This window comes from Cheilinus undulatus, linkage group 16 (assembly GCF_018320785.1).
Source record: "Cheilinus undulatus linkage group 16, ASM1832078v1, whole genome shotgun sequence".
NCBI classification, from domain to species: Eukaryota; Metazoa; Chordata; class Actinopteri; order Labriformes; family Labridae; genus Cheilinus; species Cheilinus undulatus.
The window spans coordinates 4161070-4181789 of NC_054880.1; the positions used below are offsets into that span (position 1 = coordinate 4161070).

A 20720-nucleotide genomic window follows, 5' to 3' on the forward strand; every position below is an offset into this window, starting at 1 on the left:
CAAAAAAGTAGTTAAAGCGCCAAAAATGGGCATAGATAGTGGTAAGGGGAATCAAAAAGGGGCTGAAATGACTTTAAATTGGCAAAAATAGGTGAAATTTTGGTGAAATGGGATGAAAATTTGATATAAAATGGCAAAAAGGGTTAACTATGACAGAAAAACAGGCAGAAATTGGCAGAAATGGGTTAAGCTTGCAAAAATGAGTATATTAAATAGTGACATGTGGTTGAAATGGGATTAAAATGTGGTAAAAAGTGGTTACTAGAGGCAACAATTAAGGGTCAACAGAGGCCACAATAGGTGCACAGTGGTAAGACTTGGTTTAGAAGTGGCAAAAACAGGCAGAAAAAAGTGTTGGAAAGGGTTTGAAATGGGAAAACTGAGTCTTAAGTGGCAAAAATGTGTCAAAATTGGTGGGAAAAGTGTTAAAAACTGGTTAAAATTTTGCAAAATTGGTGTAAAGTGGCAACAGTGTAATTTCAAAAATGTTCTTAGTTTTTTTAGGGCATCTTGCGACCCCCTCTCAGTGTCTCGCGACCTCCATGGGGGTCCCGACCCCATCGTTGAGAACCACTGCTGCAAGTTACAGCGTCAGCTGGTCTTTTTCAGAAAAGGTTAAACTGCTTTCAGATGTTTCACTTCCTTTTGTTTGGTTAGTGAGGAGGTCCAAAAGATAGACGAAAGCTGGCAGCGGAGCAGGTAAGTCGACAGGAGGAAGTAGTAAGGTGTAAGATCAGTTTGCCACAAGGTAGGTATATATGGCATCATGACCAGGTTTTGAAAATTTCATCAACAGGTACAGAAAGCAGAAGGTGAAATTGGGGATGCAACAAAAAAGAGAGTTAGTTGTTCAGTTTGATCGGGAGAGAAAGTCAAAGAAGGATTTGTAGGAAGGCCAGTTAAAGGGTGCTTTATTGAGAGATGTAGGTAGATTTAAGAAAAAAAAACTTTCTTGTCTCAGGAAATAGCTTGCTCAAATCTAAGGCTTGACATAGTATTATGGTCTGCCAGTCAGCAAATTGTTTATTTCATAGAACTGATGGTACCTTGGTAGGATGCTGTGGAAGAAGTATATGACAGGAAAAATCTTTGATGTGCAAATTTAGGGGCAGAAGCTGAACAGCTGTGATCGACAGTGGGAAGGTAGGTAAGATAAAGAATGTCTCTGTGTTCGCATGGAAGGGGGTGATCCTGGGGTTCACTGTCTGGCAAGCTAGAGGCGTTGCAGGACTAATTATCAGTGTACATAGTTGGGTTGAGAGACCTGAGAGGGACCATGTGGTCAGGTGTGTAGCATCAGCATGCATGTATGGAAACTGGCTCTGTGGAGGGTGACAATGCTGTCGCAACTTAGCGGTAGGTTAAGTAACTCATGAGTAGCATTTAAAATTTCTCAAAAAAATAGCAACCAAGATTTTGCGTAGGTGATAAAAACATGTTATGTCTATTCAAAACATTTTTAAACAAATACAAACTGTGAAACCGAAGAGAATAATTATTAAGGTAGATAAAACAACCAACTAGTCTTTACTTGTATAGCCCCAAGTCATAGCACATTTTATTCTGAGAGCCTTTACAGAAAGTGTAAATGCTGATTTTATGCTTTTTTATATTATTTATAAAGATCTAACATTCTTTCACCATAAGCAAAGCACTAAGCATTATTTAGCACAGTTGCAGCATAACAGAAAATCTGCTTTAAACCGACAGAAATAACAACAATAAAAACACAAATAAATAATTTAATTGATTAATTGGCTTCATCTTAGATGGACCATTGAAATAAAAGGACGGCTTAATTTGGATTTCCACTGCTCTCGCCAACACATTGGTGATTTTTGAAATGCTCTAGCCGTGTGAATCTTTTATCACAAACACAACAACTTAATGGTTTCTCCTCTGCATGGAGGTAAGCATGTCTTTTAACACCTCCACTTCTTGTAAACCTTTTTCCACAGATTGAGCAATTATACGGTTTCTCCCCTGTGTGAACAGTCAGGTGTTGCTTCAGGCTTCCAGGCTGAGAAAATCTTACCCCACAAACTGAGCAGCTAAATGGTTTCTCTCCTGTGTGGATTCTCATGTGTGTCACAACCTCTGCTTTCTTGATAAAACCTTTCTTACAAATTGAGCAGCTGAAAGGTTTATCTAACGAATGGCGTTGCACATGTTCATCTAAGTTGTTCTTACTCAAAAATCTTTTACCACAAGCTGAGCAACTAAATGGTTTCACCCCTGTGTGGACAATGGAGTGCCTTTTTACACCTCCACTTCTTGTGAATCGCTTTCCACAAACAGAGCAACTAAATGGTTTCTCCCCTGTGTGAACGGTGAAGTGTTGTTTCAGATTTCCTTGCTGAGAAAAACTTTTATGACAAATTGAACAGCTAAATGGTTTCTCGCCTGTGTGGATTCTCATGTGCATCACCAATGCTTTTCTCCAAGGAAAACTTTTCCTGCATACCGAGCAACTAAATAGTTTCTTTCTTGTATAGGTTAATCTGGGTGTCTTTTTTTGTTTTTCCTGCCCAAAGTTCGGAGCACATTCAGAGGAGTTGACTGATGTGTTCCCAGGGCTATACGTCATATCACCTACAGCTACATATTTGATTTGCTGGGGGTTTAAACCTTCCTGAGGTCCATCACTCTCCTCCCAATCACCACTGTCATCAGTATCACATCCAGAGAAAAGTAAAGTCTTGTCATGAGTAACTGCCTGTAAATGACTGTATGGATTATTGTCCCTGTCTGCTTCTGATCCTCCACAGTCCTCTCCATTAGCTTCCTTTTTCAAATGCTCTGTGTCTCTGGTCTCTTGACTTTGGTCTTCATGAAGCTGTAAGGTCAGAGGTTTCTTGCCATCTTCCTCTTCACTATCAACAGGAACGGGAGGGAAAGTGAACATATCGATTTTAGCCTCCTCTGCTCCTTGAAGATGCTCTCTGCTCCATAGGTCCTCCGGTTCCTCTTTAATGTGTGCTGGCTCTGGTGGCTTCTCCAGATTCAGGCTAAAGCTTCTCTCCTGCTGCTGAAGGAGAACTTCATCCTCTCTCACCATCACTTGCTGGACATCTGTGGACAGTATCAAAACAAAAAATACTTTTGAAAACCCAAATTTGATGTAAGCAAAGATTTTCACAAAATTTTATGCATGGTATAATTCCAAAATATAATAGCCAGGTATGTTTTTATGAAACATAACAAAGAGAGAATCGTGAGGATTTTAACACTGTCCTTAGTTTTCATAACAAAACAAACAAACAAACAAACAAACCCCAAAAAAAAAAAAAAAAAACCAGCTGTATTTGGCTTTTTGCAACACCTGTGATAGGGTCACTTGTTAAACTGAAACACAACCAAATGTTTCCTTTTCTAGAGGTTTAATGAGAAGGAGCATAAAGAAGGGAGTAATGTCATGTTGAAGATCAGCACTGTTGTCAAGATGTTGTGGTTACATGTGTTTATCATCACAGAAGATCATAGTAGTGTTGATATTCTGTACAACATCACAACCCAGAGTGTGATACTACTTTCAGTTAACACAATCTCTCTATTGACCTATGATTCAGAGGCTTCAGACTGATTACAAGATGAAACTTTCCTGTCATAAATTCTATTAACTGTAACCAGAATGTCTGGCTGGTGGTAACCATGAAAAACATTCGACCTTCACAGGTTTGTGCAAGCAGGCTTAATAAAGATCTGGGCTCATTTAACCCTTTAAAGCCTGAATACACAAATCATAGCTATAAAATTCTCATTTTTTGGAACTGAAATGTTTATTTCACTTTTTACTGAAATCCAAAAACAAAACAAACAAACAAACAAACAAACAAAAAAAACAAGTTTCCATGAAATCTAACACACATTTTTTGTATCTCATTTGATACATTAGGTGTTTTTGGTAACTGATAATCTAGTTGAGGGCATTTTTATCATTTATTAGATTGTATTCAGATTTTTCTATTTAGTAATTTATTGATCATATTGATTAGACAGAGGTATCATACAGTATTGATTTTGTCAACTAAAACTATGACTAAAACTATTCGTCGACAGCCTTTTGTTTCATGACAAAAACTAGACTAAGACTAACAAAAATATATCTGTGATGACTAAAACTGACAAAAACTAAGTTTAATTTTCATCAAGACAACTAAAACTAGACTAAAATGTAATGTAGTTTTTGTCAGACATCTAAAATTTGTGATATTTCTCCACTGTGGGTAAATCTGTCAAAATGTAATGCATCTGTAGCTATTCAGCCTCTCAGCTGTAGAAAGCAGGGACCCCAGGTTTGGCAGAGTGCAGAGAACACACTACCATGATTTGGTACCAGATTAAGGCAAGAAAATAAATGCTTGGACTAAAAGTAAAAAAAAAATGTTTTGAGTTTTCATCGACTAAAACTAGACTAAAACTAAAAACTGTAGAAATTACTAAAACGTGAATGAAACTAAAAAACATTTCATTTAAAGACTAAAACTAAGACTAAAATTTAAAAAATAGCTGCCAAAATTAACACTGGTAAATGAAAGTATGTATCAAACAGGATATAACAGGCTTTAAGGGGTTAAATATTTCCATTTTCATGAAGCTGGTTATGAACTTTGTTAACTATTCCTTCTTCAGGCTGAGAACATGCTCACATTGAAATGGAGATTAAGCATGTCATTTGATGCTTGTTTTAAACATAACAGAAGTATTACTAGCTATCTGATTCATTCAGATTACAATAACGATGATTACATGAATGTTATTGCAGATTTTTTTAAAGATGCTGCTTCTCTGAAGGAGACACATTGCAGAAATTTGTATATTAATTAATCAACCAACCATTTATGTCATTCAAAAAGCTGCATGTACTTCTGAAATTATTTCTGTTGAAACAACTTCACATTTTATCACTCAAACTTTTAAAAAAGTTTGCATGATTTCAACAGCATCATAATCAGGAATTGTAATTAGTCTGAATAGCCTTCATGCCATGAAAAATGGAAATAATTTTTATATTTTAGTAAGTATCAGTCAAATTAATTTATTGAACTGATTACATGAATGTGTGATTCCGATTATATTGGACAATATTGTTATTTGCAATTGCGATCACGATAAAATACATAAATGGTATCAAGATTCTACTTGCTTGGTTATGAAGGAAAATGCAGAGAATAATGAGAATTTTGAAGTGTGCATTTTTACACTCAAAAACAAACACATATCAAGCAGTATAAAAATGCAAAACCTGAAGTTTTTGCAGTACTGCTTTCAAAATAATTTAATACTTCTCTTTTTTTTCTTTTCTGAAAATAAGATACTTCTACAAAGTTTAATTCTGGTGCTACGGTAAACTGAAAGGCCTCTCTGCAGGCAGTTGTGATTAGATAACTTGTGCAGCACTAGATGTTATACATTATTTAACTTTTATTTATCTGGTACAAATCAAATATAAAAAAGAAAAATTAACAAAAAGTGCAATATAACTTCCACAGTCGATGCATCATACCACCAGCATATAGACACGCATGAATGAAGTGTTTGAGAAGGGGAATGAAGCTTATCTTGTCCTGCCCCTTCCTTACAATATCACCTTGAGATGAGATTGATGAATGAATTTAGACTAAGGCCCATAGGTGACAAATCATCAGTGCTATCAGCCATGTTTTTGTTATGTTAAACAGACATTTCAGGATATTTTGACCAAGCCTTAAAACTTTAGTTTTGACGATGTTGTGCCTTCATTTTCATCTTCCATTGTAGAGACGTCCTACTAAAATTAAACGTGAATAGAAATAGTTCAACAAGGAAGGCTTCATACAGTGGGACTGTATGTTAATATGTGAATAGCCTTGTTCTGTGGCATTAAAGCATAAGACATGATTCCAGAAGTTTCCACAAACTTTATTCTTTGGACTTAAGACTTAAAGTAAAAAAAACAACAACACTTTACAGGTGATCAGAACATAACCTCCAACAGACCAGGTAATGAGTTAAGTTATCATGGAGGTCTAGCCAGGTTAAATGAGAGCCAGCTTTATCCAAACTCTGGTTTAAGACTCAACAGACCAGGTTACCTTCTGAATTCACTTCATGGTACAGCTGGAGGCGGAGTGATACATGTAGTGAAAAGTACCAGTGATGTTGTACTCTAACTTCATCTCAACAGACAGTTTCAAAACATTTCAACATAAAAAAATGGGTTTTTATTGTTTCTCAAACGTACCAAATTTTGGTTAATAGACAACTAAGAGCACAAACCCGTTCTGTGTAGCTGGACTTCAGGGTTTAAAACAGCATCCAGCAGTTTTTGTTGTCGATGGTTTTCCTCTTTTGATCTCCTAAGTTGCTCCTCGTATTCTGCTATGGTTCTTTCAAACAGCGCGAATACCTCTTCAACAGCAGCAGTCAGCCTCTGGTCCACCAAAGATCTCAACACTTGGACTCTAGACATATTAACTAAATGTCCAGGAAACCTTTCTTTCAGAGAGAGTCTCTTATAACTCGTCTTCAGCTTCGCAAGTGCTTTGACAGCTAACAAAAGGCTACAGCTCACATTAGCTTTGTATTACGCCGCTTTCACTTCAACGTTAAACCTCTTAAAGCAATGCTAGCGGTACAAAGATGGTTAAGTGGAAATATTATATTCATATTAAGAGGTTAATGTGAACGAACAGGTTTTTTAGTTGGCTTTGGTTGTCTATTGTAGAACCAGGAGCAGATAGCATGTTAGCATCGCGACGTTTCAATCGCTTCCGGTTTTTGTTGTTGTTCGTTTTAATGGAGGATGACAGCTACAGTTTCGGCAGCCATACCGCCATCTACTGTGCTGGAATGCAGCTCGGACTACTTTTCGAATTAAAAAAAAAAAAAAAATTAAAAATGAAACATATCAACGTTCATAACTCAGATTAGATCAATGCCTTTAACAAATCCATGGGCTTCGTCTACCCCTCAATAGCCTTTTCTCTGTTTTTAAAAATACTGCTAGAAATGACACATTACATGTTCGACTGTTTCAAATCCTTGTATAGATTTACTCAAAACCTGATGGCCAATGTGCTATCACATGCATTGCTGCTTAAATTAAAGTTGGAAAACATAATGTAAGTGTAAACAATATAAATACTTAACAAATCCTTTATGCAGTTTGGGGCTCCTGGTTCTTCACTGGTGCTTTACACTTTGAGAGTCAGTTTTTCTAAACTGAGGTCAGTTGGCCCCATTCACTGAAACACTGACCACCATCTTGAAGTGACAGAGGCAAATTAGTTGAACCACTGTCCTGGTGTCTCCATTATGGTGCAAATCAAAAACAAATTATTCTTCAGATTCAGGTTTTCTGACACACATTTTCTGATTCATACTCATTAAAGTTTGTAGATTGATATGGCATGAAAAAAATGACATATTTTATTAAAAGTATGAAGCGTTTCAACATTTAACTGTTAATAAATTGCAGGTGTTATAAAGTTGAATAAAGTTGATGACAAGTTTACAATACTTGTCTTGTAACCTTAGTGAATTTTTAAAAGTCTTATTTTGAAAGATGAAATCAGAAAGGCATTCAATAGTAAAGGGAGTATCTTTCTATTTTATTCTTAATAATTTAATACTGATATTAGCCACCTTCTATAAAGCAGTTTTAGTGCTATGGTTGGATCAATAGCCAGACTGAAATTTATATAGAATATCCTTCGAGTTAAAATAAGGTTTCCAAAATAGGAAATATGATTTTCAGTACCCTTGATGATTTTAGACCCCCTATGTCTAACTTATTCCCATGGTGGGTGGGTCGCCCTTTGTACAAGTTGCACAAGACCAAAAGACGACAAAATATGTAAAAATCTCATAGCAAATGCATCATCAGCATTATGGACATGAACATTAAATCATATAGTACAAAAATGTTATCAGAGTTCGTTATGAATATTGAACTAAAATTTGAAAACTGACATAAAGAAAAGTATTTTGATTTGGTGAATGACATAATAATTAATACAAGCTGCTGAGCTCAAACGACTGCAGCTAAGTATTCAAAACTTCAGCTCTTAAATAAACTAATAGAAACAGTCTTTTGTTCAGTTTGATAACTATGCCATCATTCCATAGTTGAAAGTAACTGCAAATCAAATGTAGGAGTTAATGTTCAATTTCAGGAGGATTATGCTCACCCTACCTGATGTTGTAAATGTTTATCTCAAGGCAGATTTACTCAGCAAAGAAGGAACAAACAAACTGATATCTCACTTTAAAGACTGTTGCTCTCTAAAAGCAGCAGCTGTTACTCCCTGTTTCTGGAAAGTGTTGCATCAGTTCAGCTCAGTGTGTCGAATACCAGACACTTTGCATTTCCACCAAATCACACACAACAAAAGATCATGTTTCAAATGTATAAAAGTCCTTTATTTTGACAGAGCACTATCAAGAAATAGAGTTTCTTCAGCAGCAAGTTAAAAACTCAGACATCTCATATAAATTAATATAGAGTCCTGGCTTCCCATTATTCATACACTTAGAAACTGAAATGTTAGGAGGCATACACGTTTAAATAAACATGACAACATGACATAATAAAACTTTTGTTAAATATGAAGGGGGTCATCTTTCTCATGACTGATTTCAATACATTCAACAGACATTTCTAGAACACCCCAGAACAGATATTACTGCCAAATTTTTCATGTAGTTTTAAATTTAATGTCATACTTCTGAGAGTTTTTTTTTTTTATTACAGAAGTTTGCTCTGTCACACACCAGACTTATCTTTTTTTCTTACAGGGACTATAAAGTCTCATTATTTTTACTGCTCTTACTAACACACTTGTGTGTTTTGACAGTGTTAAGTCGACTGAATCTTTTATCACAAACGCTGCAACTATACGGTTTTTCGCCTGTGTGGGCAACAGTATGCTTTTTCAGATCACCACTTTGGGTGAATTTTTTATCACAAAGTGAACAACTGAAAGGTTTCTCTCCCGTGTGAACCACATAATGCTTTTTAAGATTTCCACTTTCTGCAAATCTTTTACCACAAACTGAGCAACTGTATGGTTTCTCCCCTGTGTGGATACTTGAGTGTCGCATTTGATGTGCAAGTTGGGAAAATCTTTTTCCACAAACTGAACAGCTGAATGGTTTTTCTCCTGTGTGAACTCTCATGTGTGTAACCATCTCTGCTCTCCAGATAAAACTTTTCTTACAAACTGAGCAGTTAAAGGGTTTTTCTTCTGAATGGCGAAGCATGTGGTCATTAAAATTTTTCTTACATGGGAATCTTTTACCACAAACTGAGCAAATAAATGGTTCCTCCCCTGTGTGGACAGTTGAATGTAGTGTCAGATGTCCTTGTTGAGAAAATCTCTTACCACAAAGTGAACAACCAAAAGGTTTCTCACCTGTGTGGACTCTCATGTGTCTCACCATCTCTGCTCTAGTTAGAAATGTTTTCTTACAAACTGAGCAGCTAAAAGGTTTTTCTACCGAATGACGAAGCATGTGAAGATTTAAATTTTTTCTTCTTGGGTATTTTTTACCACAAACTGAGCAACTAAATGGTTTCTCTGTGTGGATTCCCATGTGCTTCTGTTGTTGTGTCTTTTGTTCAGAGCTCAAAGCACACTCAGAGGAGTTAAGCAATGTGATTTCAGTGTTACATGTCATATTACTTACAGCTACATGTTTGTTTCGCAGAGGATTCAAACCTTCCTGAGGTTCATCAGTCTCCTCCCAATCACCACTGTCATCAGTCTCAGATCCAGAAAGATGTGAAATCTTGTCAGGAGTAAGTGGCTGTGGAAAATTGTCTGTGCTAAAGTCTTTGTCTGCTTCTGGTCCTCCACAGTCCTCTCCATCAGATTCTGTTTTCAATTTCTCTGTGTCTCTGTTCTCTTCAGTTTCTTCTTCATAAAGCAGAGAGGACAAAGGACCTTCTTCATCCTCATCCTCACTCTTCACAGTGACAAGAGTGTATGTAAATGTGTTTTCATCCTCTTCTGTTCCTTGAAGCTGCTCTCTCTCCTGACTGATCCATGGTTCTTCTGGTTCCTCTTTAACGTGTGCTGGTGGCTCCTCCTGGCTCAGACTGGAGCTCCTCTCCTGAAACTCAGGGAAAACCTCTTCTTCTTTAATCAACACCTGCTGGACATCTGTGGACAGAAATGAAACAGAAATACATTTGAAAACCCTTAAACCCTTGCAAAACTTACTGTTAGCACATATCACTAATTTTTACATCAGTTGTGTGGTTTAAATAAATTCATCAGAGTTGCTTTAACAAAACAAAACTAAAAGAAGATTGTGATGACAAATAAAAGTTATAATAGCAACCATCACAGATGCATTGACCTTAACACATTTAACAGGGTCACTTTTAACTGAAATATCAGCTGTGTTAGATGTTTTTTCTTCAATAGTAGTAATAATAATATCACAGGAAAGGAAGAGTTATGCTGAACATAATCAGTGCTCTGACTAATCCATAGTAGGTACGAGGTCGCAGTCTGAGTATTGTAGATGATCCAACCACTTCTTTAAATAATGTGCAACAAATGTTGTTCTACTGTGTGTGAATCCTACATCATAAAAAGGAGAGGTGTAATGGTTCAGAGGTCACAGTTCAGTATCAATGTTGTTCAACCAGAAAATATCCATATTCTCTATTTTTCTTTATTTCTAAATGACAATTGTGCACATTACAGTTTGTATCACATTTTGTTATCTAAAAATGGGTGTGATTGTTTTCATTGTTAGTCTAGTGCAGTGATACTCAACGTGTGGCTCTGGAGCCACATGTGGCTCTTTTGTGATTATTTGTGGCTCTATTATGTCTTAATTTGAAATATTACTCCCCAAGAAAACCTTAAAAAGGAAAAAATTACCTCCTAAATTATCCATCGGAAGTAACATTAATCAGTTTGTTTCCCACATTTACACAGTAGGCAGTAGGCTTTATTTTGTCTGCATATTTCCATTGCCCTTATTTGCAATTTTTTGCTAATTCCATTTTACTGCTTTTAGCCCATTTTTGACACTTCTCACCCATTTAAGCTGCCTTTTGTAATTAAATGCCACTACTTTCCCATTTTGCCACTCTTTCATGCTTTTTGCCCATTTGCCCACCTTTTTTCTGATTTTTTTCCCATTCTAGTAATTTTTCACTCTTTTTTCTCCAGTTTTTGCCACTTTTGGACCATTTTTTGCGACCTGTAACTCATTTTTTTTTTTGCCACTTTTCACCCATTTCTTCCACTTTCTGCCCTTTTTTGCAACTTCTTTTTGTCATTTTCTCCCCTTTTTTATCCTGCTTTTTGCAATTTTTTTTGCCACTTCTTGCCAATTTAAGCTGCCTTTTACAATTAAATGCCACCTTTTTTCTGATTTTTTTCCCCCTTTTTTAAGTCACTTTTCACTCTTTTTTTGCAACGTTTTTGCCACTTTTAACTCATTATTTGGTCACTTCCCACCCATTTTGGACACTTTTCTCCCAGTGTTTGCCGCTTTTTAACCATTTTGCCACCTTTGACTTATTTTAATTTCTGCTATTCACCACTTTAGATTGTGGCTCTTGCTAATTTATTTTTTAACAATTTGGCTCTTTGGCTGAGCAGGGTTGAGTAACACTGTTCTAGTGTATTAAATGTGAAACAGAAATAAGAGGAAAACAAAACAAATTTCTGAAAATTAAGAAGAAGAAAAAAACACTGAAATAATCAAAATCTCCAAACTTTTCAAAATTAAATACATGTACAAGTATAAGACAATAAAACAAGTGCCTTTTGGAGTTATGTTTAATAGTTTTACTAAATTGTGAGAATATGACGCACCTATTAATGACTCATAATGATCATTTGAATTGATGAAATGTGTAGTCACTGTGAGATATCAAATTACTGCTACAGTCAGTAAATTTTACATGCACAGTCAAGCTATGGTTATCACTCAGTTGAGAGATCTAACTGTGGTGGAAAACTTGTCTGAGTCTATTTGTGCGTGGTCTTTAAATGTGGCCTGTTAGCTTCTAGTGTCTTTGACTCTCTCCCTGCTTTTTAAAAACAGCAGGATGAGCTCTTTGACATTGGTATCTTCAGTCGGGCTCTGGTGACTGGCACATCCAAGTGATGCCACCTATTTATTAGCATGTTTGACCTGTTTCTAATGAAAAATGCACAGGGAACCTGAAGTTTCCCTGCAAAACCAATCTGAAGAGGCTGATGGATCTACTAGCTGTGCTGTGTACGTCTTCCTCTTTTTCTTTTTCATCTGTTGTTTAAATGTGATAGCGAGCGGGACTGGGGTGTGGAAACTGCTGTTTACTTTTTTCCTACTCTCAGATGTATTTGTCACATGACCGCACTGCCCATGGTGGTTCAAATCAAACACAAGTACAGTTACACTCCTAACAGCACTCCTTCAGTGGACAGGCCTGTTACTGGGGCCAGGGTCAACACAATTAAGACCAACCCTCTTGAACATGCTGGGATGTCAATGGCCTAACGTTAGTTTGCATTTGCAGTGTACAGAGGTTGTCGACCTTGATACAGACAGCCAGGGTTTCTAACATGTGGTTCCTTTTCTGTGTGTGAAGTCAAGAAATAAATCACAAAAATAGAAACATAAAAACAACAATAATGTAAACATGCTAACTGCAATGTTTCCATCTTAAACAGTGCAGCTTTAAGGCTTTTCAATGGTAGTCTGACTTTAAAAAAAATACAGCTTTTATCGCCTTTACGTTTTTTTCAGATTAGAGCTTTTCCAAGTTGTTCGATGACAAACAAAATCTGGACAATCCATTTGCTTTGCACGGTTACTGAGGATCATTTCTCTAACTATACAAGAGTGAGAGTGTGAGAGTTAAGGAGGAGAAAAGCAAAGTAGGTGATTAAGCTGTTAAATATTTAATGTGTGAGGCTGTTTATTTAAAAAATGAATTAATTTTAAATGAAGGGTAAAAAAGAAAAAACCTAACTTAACCTTTTATTTGATTCCTCTGCACAATATTGTTCATGAATGACCAGCATATTTTGAACTTGTTTCAGTCTTATTCCCTTAAACACAGTTACAGACTTCAGCCCTGTAGACTTCTGTAATTTATTATTTCACAGACAACTGCAGAAATCAATCAAGCACCTCCTACTCATGGAAAATGTCCCCAAATCTCACCTCAATGCACTGACAACTGATGGCATTGAGAACTGATTTTAAAATTTACCAGTTGTTTTAAAATCACTTAATAAACTTGCCTAATTCACCACTCTTCTTACCCCTTCCACTGTTCCTCAATCTCTCAGCTCTGCAGATCAGTTTTTGCTCTCAGTTCTCATGAAAAGACTCCACAGCTGTGGAATACACTTCAAATGCATCAACATCTCAAGATTTCCCCCCATATGTTGCATGTATAACCATTAAAGAGCATTAGAGATTATGCATTTTTATATTTGATCTAATAAATTTATTACAAAAGAGCAATTATTAGAATATATCCAATATTAGAGACAAAGCTTAATTTCCATTCATCGCTTTGTATTTTACAAGATGTTTCAAACAATAGTGTGCAATTTCCACAAAAATGGATCATTCTCTTTTCCTCATTCATATCAATGAGACTTATTTTAAAACACTGGAAATCTACATATCCTCCTTCCCTTAATCACTGGAAAAATGAATTGTCTTATTATTTGAATATGGAAAAGCTTATTGCCATTGACAAAAAAAAAAACAAACCAAAAAAAAACCAAAGTGACTCAATTTGAAAACATATGAGGAAAAGTAATACAAGTGCTGAGCTCATAAAGTTATACATTTAACAAATAATTAATCTTACTGGTATAGCATTCTGGTACTCTCTGTTGTTTGTGTATGAATTATCTGTGTTGATGATGAAGGTTTTTTTTTCAGTAGGTTGAATAAATAGCAATGCCTGAAATATGGAACATCATGGATTGTTAGAGACATGAGTATATTTAATTTGCTGTATTATAGGCATTATAGTTATGATAAAGGACATGAAAGTAAGGAGGCTTAGCTTGTTTGTTTCCATGTGGGTCTGTTGTATTTCTATGTTGTATATTTATTTAGTTTTGTTTTTGTTTGGTTCTGTTTTTTCCTCTTCTTGTTTGGGTTGTCTTTATGATAATTATATATCTCTATTCTCATCTGTGTAATTTTTGTTGCTTGAAAAATGAAAATAAAATTACATATATAAAAAAATAAATATCTAATATGCATGATAGTCTATGGAAGTGGCTTAAAAACTTTACTTTTGCCCAAGGTACGCCTCATATTAAGACAAATTTCTACAGAACACCGTAAACATATCCATACAAAATAGCTTTTTAATATATGTTACAGTATGTTTAGTTTTGTAAAGCTTTAGTTATAAAGTTTGGTTGCACCAAGAATCTCTTCAGTGTCTTGGGACACAGTTTGGAAACCAATAGTCAGAACATCGTGATATACTGTTGATGTTTCTGTTTAAAATCTGCTCATCACGTTCTCATAAAAGTAGCATGTTTCAGGTTAAGAAGTCTGATAAAGGTAAAGGAGCGAATACCAGAATTAAATGTTAACCTCTGAGATGAAGCGGAAGAAAAGTAGAAATGAGATAAAGCCTAGTAGGCCTACTGTGATACAAGTTCCTCCAGTTCGTATTAGATTTGTATTTATACCACGGATTTCCTCTCACAATAAAGAGTTCAATAAGACGCATTTTACCAAAAAACAGAAGTTAGCAAAGAGGGTTTAAGCTCAGAGTATAACGCTATTTGGTAATCGGGAGCTAGCTAAGTTTCACGCTGCACTCTTTGTGTGGACGTTAGATTGATAAATAGGGTGGGGGGGGGACAATTTAAAGAAAGAAGAAAACAAACCTGAAAGATCCTGAAACGCGGACATTTCACAAACATCCAAGAATCAAAGGAGGAGAAAAAAGTCGATGTATAACTTCTAGGACTACTCTGTTCCTGCGAGACGATGAGCTCTGATGAAAGCGTCCTTAAGACCCGGAAATACAAACGCTGCGTCCTGTTCATTCAACTGGCTTTCACAATAAAAGTAGAACTTAAAATGCTCTGCGGTGGATACATTTTGTAAAACGAATCGTTTAAAATGACAGTAAAAGATCAGGCATTTAATTTTGAAGTAACATGCTTAAATGTACTCCCTCTTCTTTGTAGTTCTGATGATTTTACATATTGAATGTCATCTTGCAAATGTTTTTGACTTGATAATTCAAAGTAAGAGAAATCAAGGGAAAAATAGTCATGACATTTACAAAATTAAAAACACAAATTATAATTACAAACAATTTGAATCATATGATTGGATAATGGTTCAGCATAGGTTTTGTTTGTTTATATTTAGCAGGGAGCTGGACAATCACAGCTGCAACCTAATTACAACACAGTGATTTTTCATTGCAGTGGCAGCAGATGAGTGTCTCATCTCAGAGACCCTAGACTCCTGCAGTCTGGTTTACTCCTCACTCTTACAGGTTAAGCTCACTGTAGGCAGTTAGAGAGAGTGTTGGCTCTGTGAGGTCCATTGAGTCTCATGTGAAGATGGAGGTTATCTCTGAGGACAGGTGAGAGTCAGGATCTGAAGGGTTGATGAGACAGATCTGATGGATCTCAGAGCATAATGACCGCCAAAAGACTTCTTTAAAGTCAATTCCACAGGTCAATTTATGTTAACTGAAAGGGTCACCTAAAGTGCAAAAGTTGGACAAATTGTTTAAAATGGTAAAGGCAAAAACCCCTAAGACAAACATGTTTGCATGCGAAGATCTTGAGACACATGAGACAGAAAACAACACACATTAAGGGAAGCTGACATAAGACAGTAATGAAGACTAAGGTGGTGGATCTGTGCCGGTACCTTCATCTTCTTGGAGAGGGAATGCATCATGTGTGGCTGGGGGGATTTACCTCTCCTTTGATTGGAGACATCAATTTGATTCTTTTCACAAAGCTGAGAGACTTTGGCATCTCACAAAAATGTTCATATGGTTTCACTATGATACTGTGGCTTGATGTAATACTTTGAAGGTCAAACAATGTAGGAATAATTGACAGAAAAGAGCAGAAGTTTAAATCATACGTTTTACCCATTTGTTCATTTATAAAGATATTCTTCATATTGTTTGACTATTGAATGATTACAAAACAACCTTAAATACATACAATTAAATTAAATTAAACATGCATCTTATTAAAAAAGGGAAATAATTTCATAGCACACACCACATTTATAAATTATTTAAGGCATCTTAACTTTTTAAAGACCAGAAATGCAGTGATTGACTTAGCATGAATTATAAAGTCACTACAGTTCCCATTTTATATTACTATAGAAAAGCTGTTGCACACCATGGCTAAAAGGAGGGCTGTTTGCTTGATTGGTTTTGTATCTTTTTATATGGTCAACTATGACATACAGTATAGGTTCAAAGTTTAAGACAATGAGCTGGGCTGAAACGTCTCAGTCTTTGGCCTCAGGTTCAGAAAAGCTGTCAGGTTTTAAATTACTCTTTATACCTATGTTCCTGCTTCTGCTCCTCCACAGTCCTCTGCATCAGCTCCAGTTTCTGTGCCTCTTTTCTCCTCAGTTTGGTTGTGAAGTGACTCTGGAGCACCACCAACACACTTGTGAACTCTTAAGTGATAAAACCAAGGAAACCTTTGGTCACAAACAGTACAGATGAAGGTTTTTTTTTTCGACTGTTTGTTTCTCTTCAGTGTGAGTTCTCAAATGTCTTGTTAGATGGTCTTTTTTGTTGAATCGTTTACTGCACTCAGTGCAGCCGAAGGGTTTTTCTCCTGTGTGAGTTCTCACGTGACTTATCATAGTTCCTTTTTGGGTAAATTTTTTACCACACACAGCGCAACCAAAGGGTTTGTCTTCTGAGTGAATTCTCATGTGTTTGAACTTACTTCCTTTATGGGTAAATGTTTTGCCACACACAGGGCAGCTGAAGGGTTTCTCTCCTGTGTGAGTGTTCATATGTTCTGTCAAATAAACCTTTTGGAAAAAGCTTTTATCACACTCAGGGCAGCTGAAAGGTTTTTCTCCTGTGTGAGTTCTCATATGTTGTGTCAAATAATCTTTGTATCTAAAACATTTACCACACTCAGAGCAGCAAAATGGTTTCTCTCCTGAGTGAGTTCTCATGTGGACAGTCATACTTCCCTGTTGTATAAATCTTTTACCACATTCAGGGCAGCTGAAGGGTTTCTCTCCAGTGTGAATTCTCATGTGATCTCTAAGATGACTTTTTTGGTAAAACACTTTACCACACTCAGAGCAGCTGTGGGATTTCTTATCAGTCTTCGATCTTTTATTGTTGACGTTTTCCACTGAGTTTAAACCCGACTGGTGCTCTGTCATCTCCCCCCAGTCAGTGCTGTCATCAGTATCAGGTTCAGAGGAGTCTTCAATCTTGACCTCAATCTCTGATAGTAAATCTCTCTCTGGATCAAATTGCCTGGCTGCATCTGGTCCTCCACACTCTTCTTCGTGAGCTCCTGTTTCCATCTGTTCATTTTGTCGTTGATGAAGCTGTGATGACTCAGGATTCTCTGCATTAGCTTCACTCTTTACAGGGGCAGGAGCAAAAGTGAACTTGATGATATCAGACTTCCCTGGACCTTCAAGGTGCTCCTCATTTTGACTGCTCCACAGTTCCTGTGGTTCCTCTGTAAGGACAATAAGGGACAATGATTTTATACTGAAACAACACCCTTCATCCATTATTTTGCTTATAATAATTTCTTAACAGCCTTTTTAGTCACAGAGCAAGGTAGAGCATCTGCCTGGCAGGCTGTACAATCTCAAAGATTCTCCCATCTCTGCAATACAGCAAACTAAGCAAAAGGCTTTAATTCATTTTTTTTTTTTTTGTCTGCCTTCATTGTTTAAAGCTGCTGTTCTATCCCTACCTGTCAAGACATTAGCTACACATAAAAATGCTTCTAGCTACAGAGATTACTGGTGTAACAAGTGCAAAAATGTTACACAAGTTAACTGTTTATCCTTTGTTGTCACCTTCCTCTATATTTTTTTTCTTGGCCCTGTTAATGTTTGATACAGAGAAATAGAAAGCAGAAGAGAGACAGCAAAGTCTCATGAACCCTGAGAGCCTGTCCTTATCTGGACCCATAGATTGATTTTCGGGAGACCTCTATAAATCATGTTGTCTCAAAAGTAGTTATGCTATGATGTTCTCTTGCACAGGACAAGATGAACCAAGTGGGTCTATCTGAGATTTTTTTGTGTTCAATTCTAAATACTTACTGTGCTGTGACCATGAAAATCATATGGATACTGCATAGGTATGTGCAAACCGGTTGGCTCAGAGTAATATCTCATAATAAGGTTAAAGCTAATTTATTATGCTGCAAAAATCTCCAGTCTTTTAGTTGAGTACTGGCTTAATTAGTTCAGATAGCAGACAAATTGTGGGACAGATTTAGATGACAACGTACCTACTTCAGTATTTATTTAATGTTGTTTTACTATGTTAGGAAAACTTGATTCTACACATAAATGTTTTCCAGTCCCATATGCACAGTGGGGAACACTGGCTGTAAATTCACCATGTGCACTGGATCAGAACTTTAAAAGTTGGATTTGTGCATTTCCAGAGTTGGCACCATTGTAGCTGTGCACAACTGTGATAGTTGTTCCTTTAAGATACAGGTGTGTAGTTCATTTGTACATGTGAGTGACATTGTTGGATTTACTTTAGATTTCTTTAAAAATGCATAAGAATTGAAAATGTGCTAATTTGGACAGGATCAAGAATGTTATGAATTTCTGTAACACAAGGTGATGCTGTGAAGGAGGAACTTTATCTAAATTTCACCGTAGCCTTAATTGTTTCAAAGAAGTGTCCAGAAAATATTTAGATATCAAACACAGGCCTGGAAAACAATCAAACCTGTTGCAGTTGTATCCCTACTACTTTATCAATAACATTCTATTACAAGAATAAAATCCATTGTAAAAATTGCTGTAATCAAATGTGTATTATGAGCTGGACTAAGTAATAGGGCTGAACGATTTGGGAAAATAATCTAGTAATTGCGATTTTTCTCCCAAATATTGCAATTGCAACTTAATAACCAATTACTTCTTAAGTTCTTTATCCCATGCATTTTACAACAAAAACAAGCAATAATTCATTGTATATTGTAACCAACACAATATTAGATTGAACTGGGGCAGAACAATTTTCAAAAAATATCAAATTGTGATGATTTTTTGCTCATTTTTTACATTTGATATGAACTGTTGTAACAAAGGGGATTGTCTTTTTTTTATTTATAATTCTCATATTTAATAAGAAAAAACATACAGAAATGAAGAAAATATGATTTTTTTGTGCACTATTCTAAAAATACGGCACTAGAGTGTTTGCATGATGAGTAATGCATAACATCTTTCATGCAAGAAAAGTTCTAAACTGGTATTTTGACCCAAATTTCAGGTTAAAGAAATATTGCACCCTCTTCAATTTCAAAATTGCAGCAGGACATATTATGATTTAATCTCATTTGCGATTAATTGCCCAGCTCTACTGAGTAATATCACATGTTTGATATTATAAGGTTCATGAATTTATCCCAAATTCCCAAACAAGTTATTGCAGATATTACTGATGCTCCTGATGCTATTAGTGGTTCTGGAAGTATAGTAATTCAAAATTCCGAAATGCTGTACTCAAGTCAAAGAACTGAAACAACTTTGTAAAACAGGGGCCAGTTTGGTGTACAGACTGGGATCCTTTCAGGACTGATATCTGTCTGGACAAGTTTCAATAGGCTGTGATGTTATAAATCAGCTTAGTTAGTAACAACAACACAAGGCCCTGGTTCACTGCCAAACTCAGACACGTGGGGCTCAGTGAAGCTACTGGAATTAATCAAGTGCTTCAAATTGTTGTGAAAATTAACGCATTTTCACTGTTAGTTTGAATAAAATATATTCTAAGCCATCATACAACATCAATAAGGTCCACAAAAACAAACCAGGAGCTAGCTATGGCTAACCCTGTGTGGATGTGAACGTTTGCTAAAGGCTCAGCTCTCTGAAACATTTACAGTAAACAACAAAAAGAAAGAAAACAAACCTGAAAGATCCAGCTGGGACATTTCACAAACATCCAAGAGTCAAGGAAGGAAACGAAAGTCAGCTCTGAATACTTTTCTATGATCACTCTGCTCTCAAAAGACGCCGCATCGTCCAAACATGCTAACTGTGCTCAGAACGTTAAAGACCCGGAAACACAAACATCTTTTCCTGTGCACACATTTGGCCTTCACAATAAGAGTAGGCTTATACAGCTTGTTGATTTGCCTGATGTGACGAAACTGCTTCTAAATGTCTCACTTTTTTTAATCTGTCTATTCTCACAGAACTGAGCTGCATGTTTAATAAAAGTTTAACTCAGAGTGTTAGTGAAATATATTGAAATATATTACAACTTTTAGTGAGATAATTTAGCATTATTAAATTAAGAAAGTTGTTTTAAAACAATGTAATCGGTTGTAGTGTTTTAAAGTTATTTGTCCAAGAATATAATACTTTTTAATGTTTCCTCATGTAGATATCAGGGGCAAAACCTTCATTTCTGAAGGAAACTAAACAATTCAATGCTTATTATTACTCTATCTCAGAACAAAGTCAGTGAATTCTCCATCGGGGATCATTTAAACTCTTAACAG

General features: G+C 36.1%; 3 protein-coding genes across 3 annotated transcripts; all 3 read right to left on the reverse strand.

The window, feature by feature from the left end:
- Nucleotides 1–1133: 1133 nt before the first annotated feature.
- On the reverse strand, nucleotides 1134–6733 carry LOC121523456 (gastrula zinc finger protein XlCGF57.1-like). Its single transcript, XM_041808364.1, has 2 exons — nucleotides 6259–6733; nucleotides 1134–3072 (listed from the first exon to the last, which is right to left on the reverse strand). Exons 1-2 carry the CDS (start codon nucleotides 6449–6451, stop codon nucleotides 1796–1798), a joined length of 1470 nt encoding a protein of 489 aa, XP_041664298.1. The 5' UTR covers nucleotides 6452–6733; the 3' UTR covers nucleotides 1134–1795.
- A 1716-nt stretch (nucleotides 6734–8449) lies between these two features.
- LOC121523457 (zinc finger protein OZF-like) lies at nucleotides 8450–14970 on the reverse strand. The gene is made up of 2 exons (XM_041808365.1): nucleotides 14868–14970; nucleotides 8450–10145 (listed from the first exon to the last, which is right to left on the reverse strand). The coding sequence occupies exons 1-2, from the start codon at nucleotides 14890–14892 to the stop codon at nucleotides 8782–8784; spliced, it is 1389 nt and encodes a 462-aa protein (XP_041664299.1). The 5' UTR covers nucleotides 14893–14970; the 3' UTR covers nucleotides 8450–8781.
- A 1147-nt stretch (nucleotides 14971–16117) lies between these two features.
- On the reverse strand, nucleotides 16118–20264 carry LOC121523467 (gastrula zinc finger protein XlCGF8.2DB-like). The gene is made up of 2 exons (XM_041808378.1): nucleotides 20126–20264; nucleotides 16118–17690 (listed from the first exon to the last, which is right to left on the reverse strand). The coding sequence occupies exons 1-2, from the start codon at nucleotides 20145–20147 to the stop codon at nucleotides 16681–16683; spliced, it is 1032 nt and encodes a 343-aa protein (XP_041664312.1). The 5' UTR covers nucleotides 20148–20264; the 3' UTR covers nucleotides 16118–16680.
- Between the last annotated feature and the right edge of the window lie 456 nt (nucleotides 20265–20720).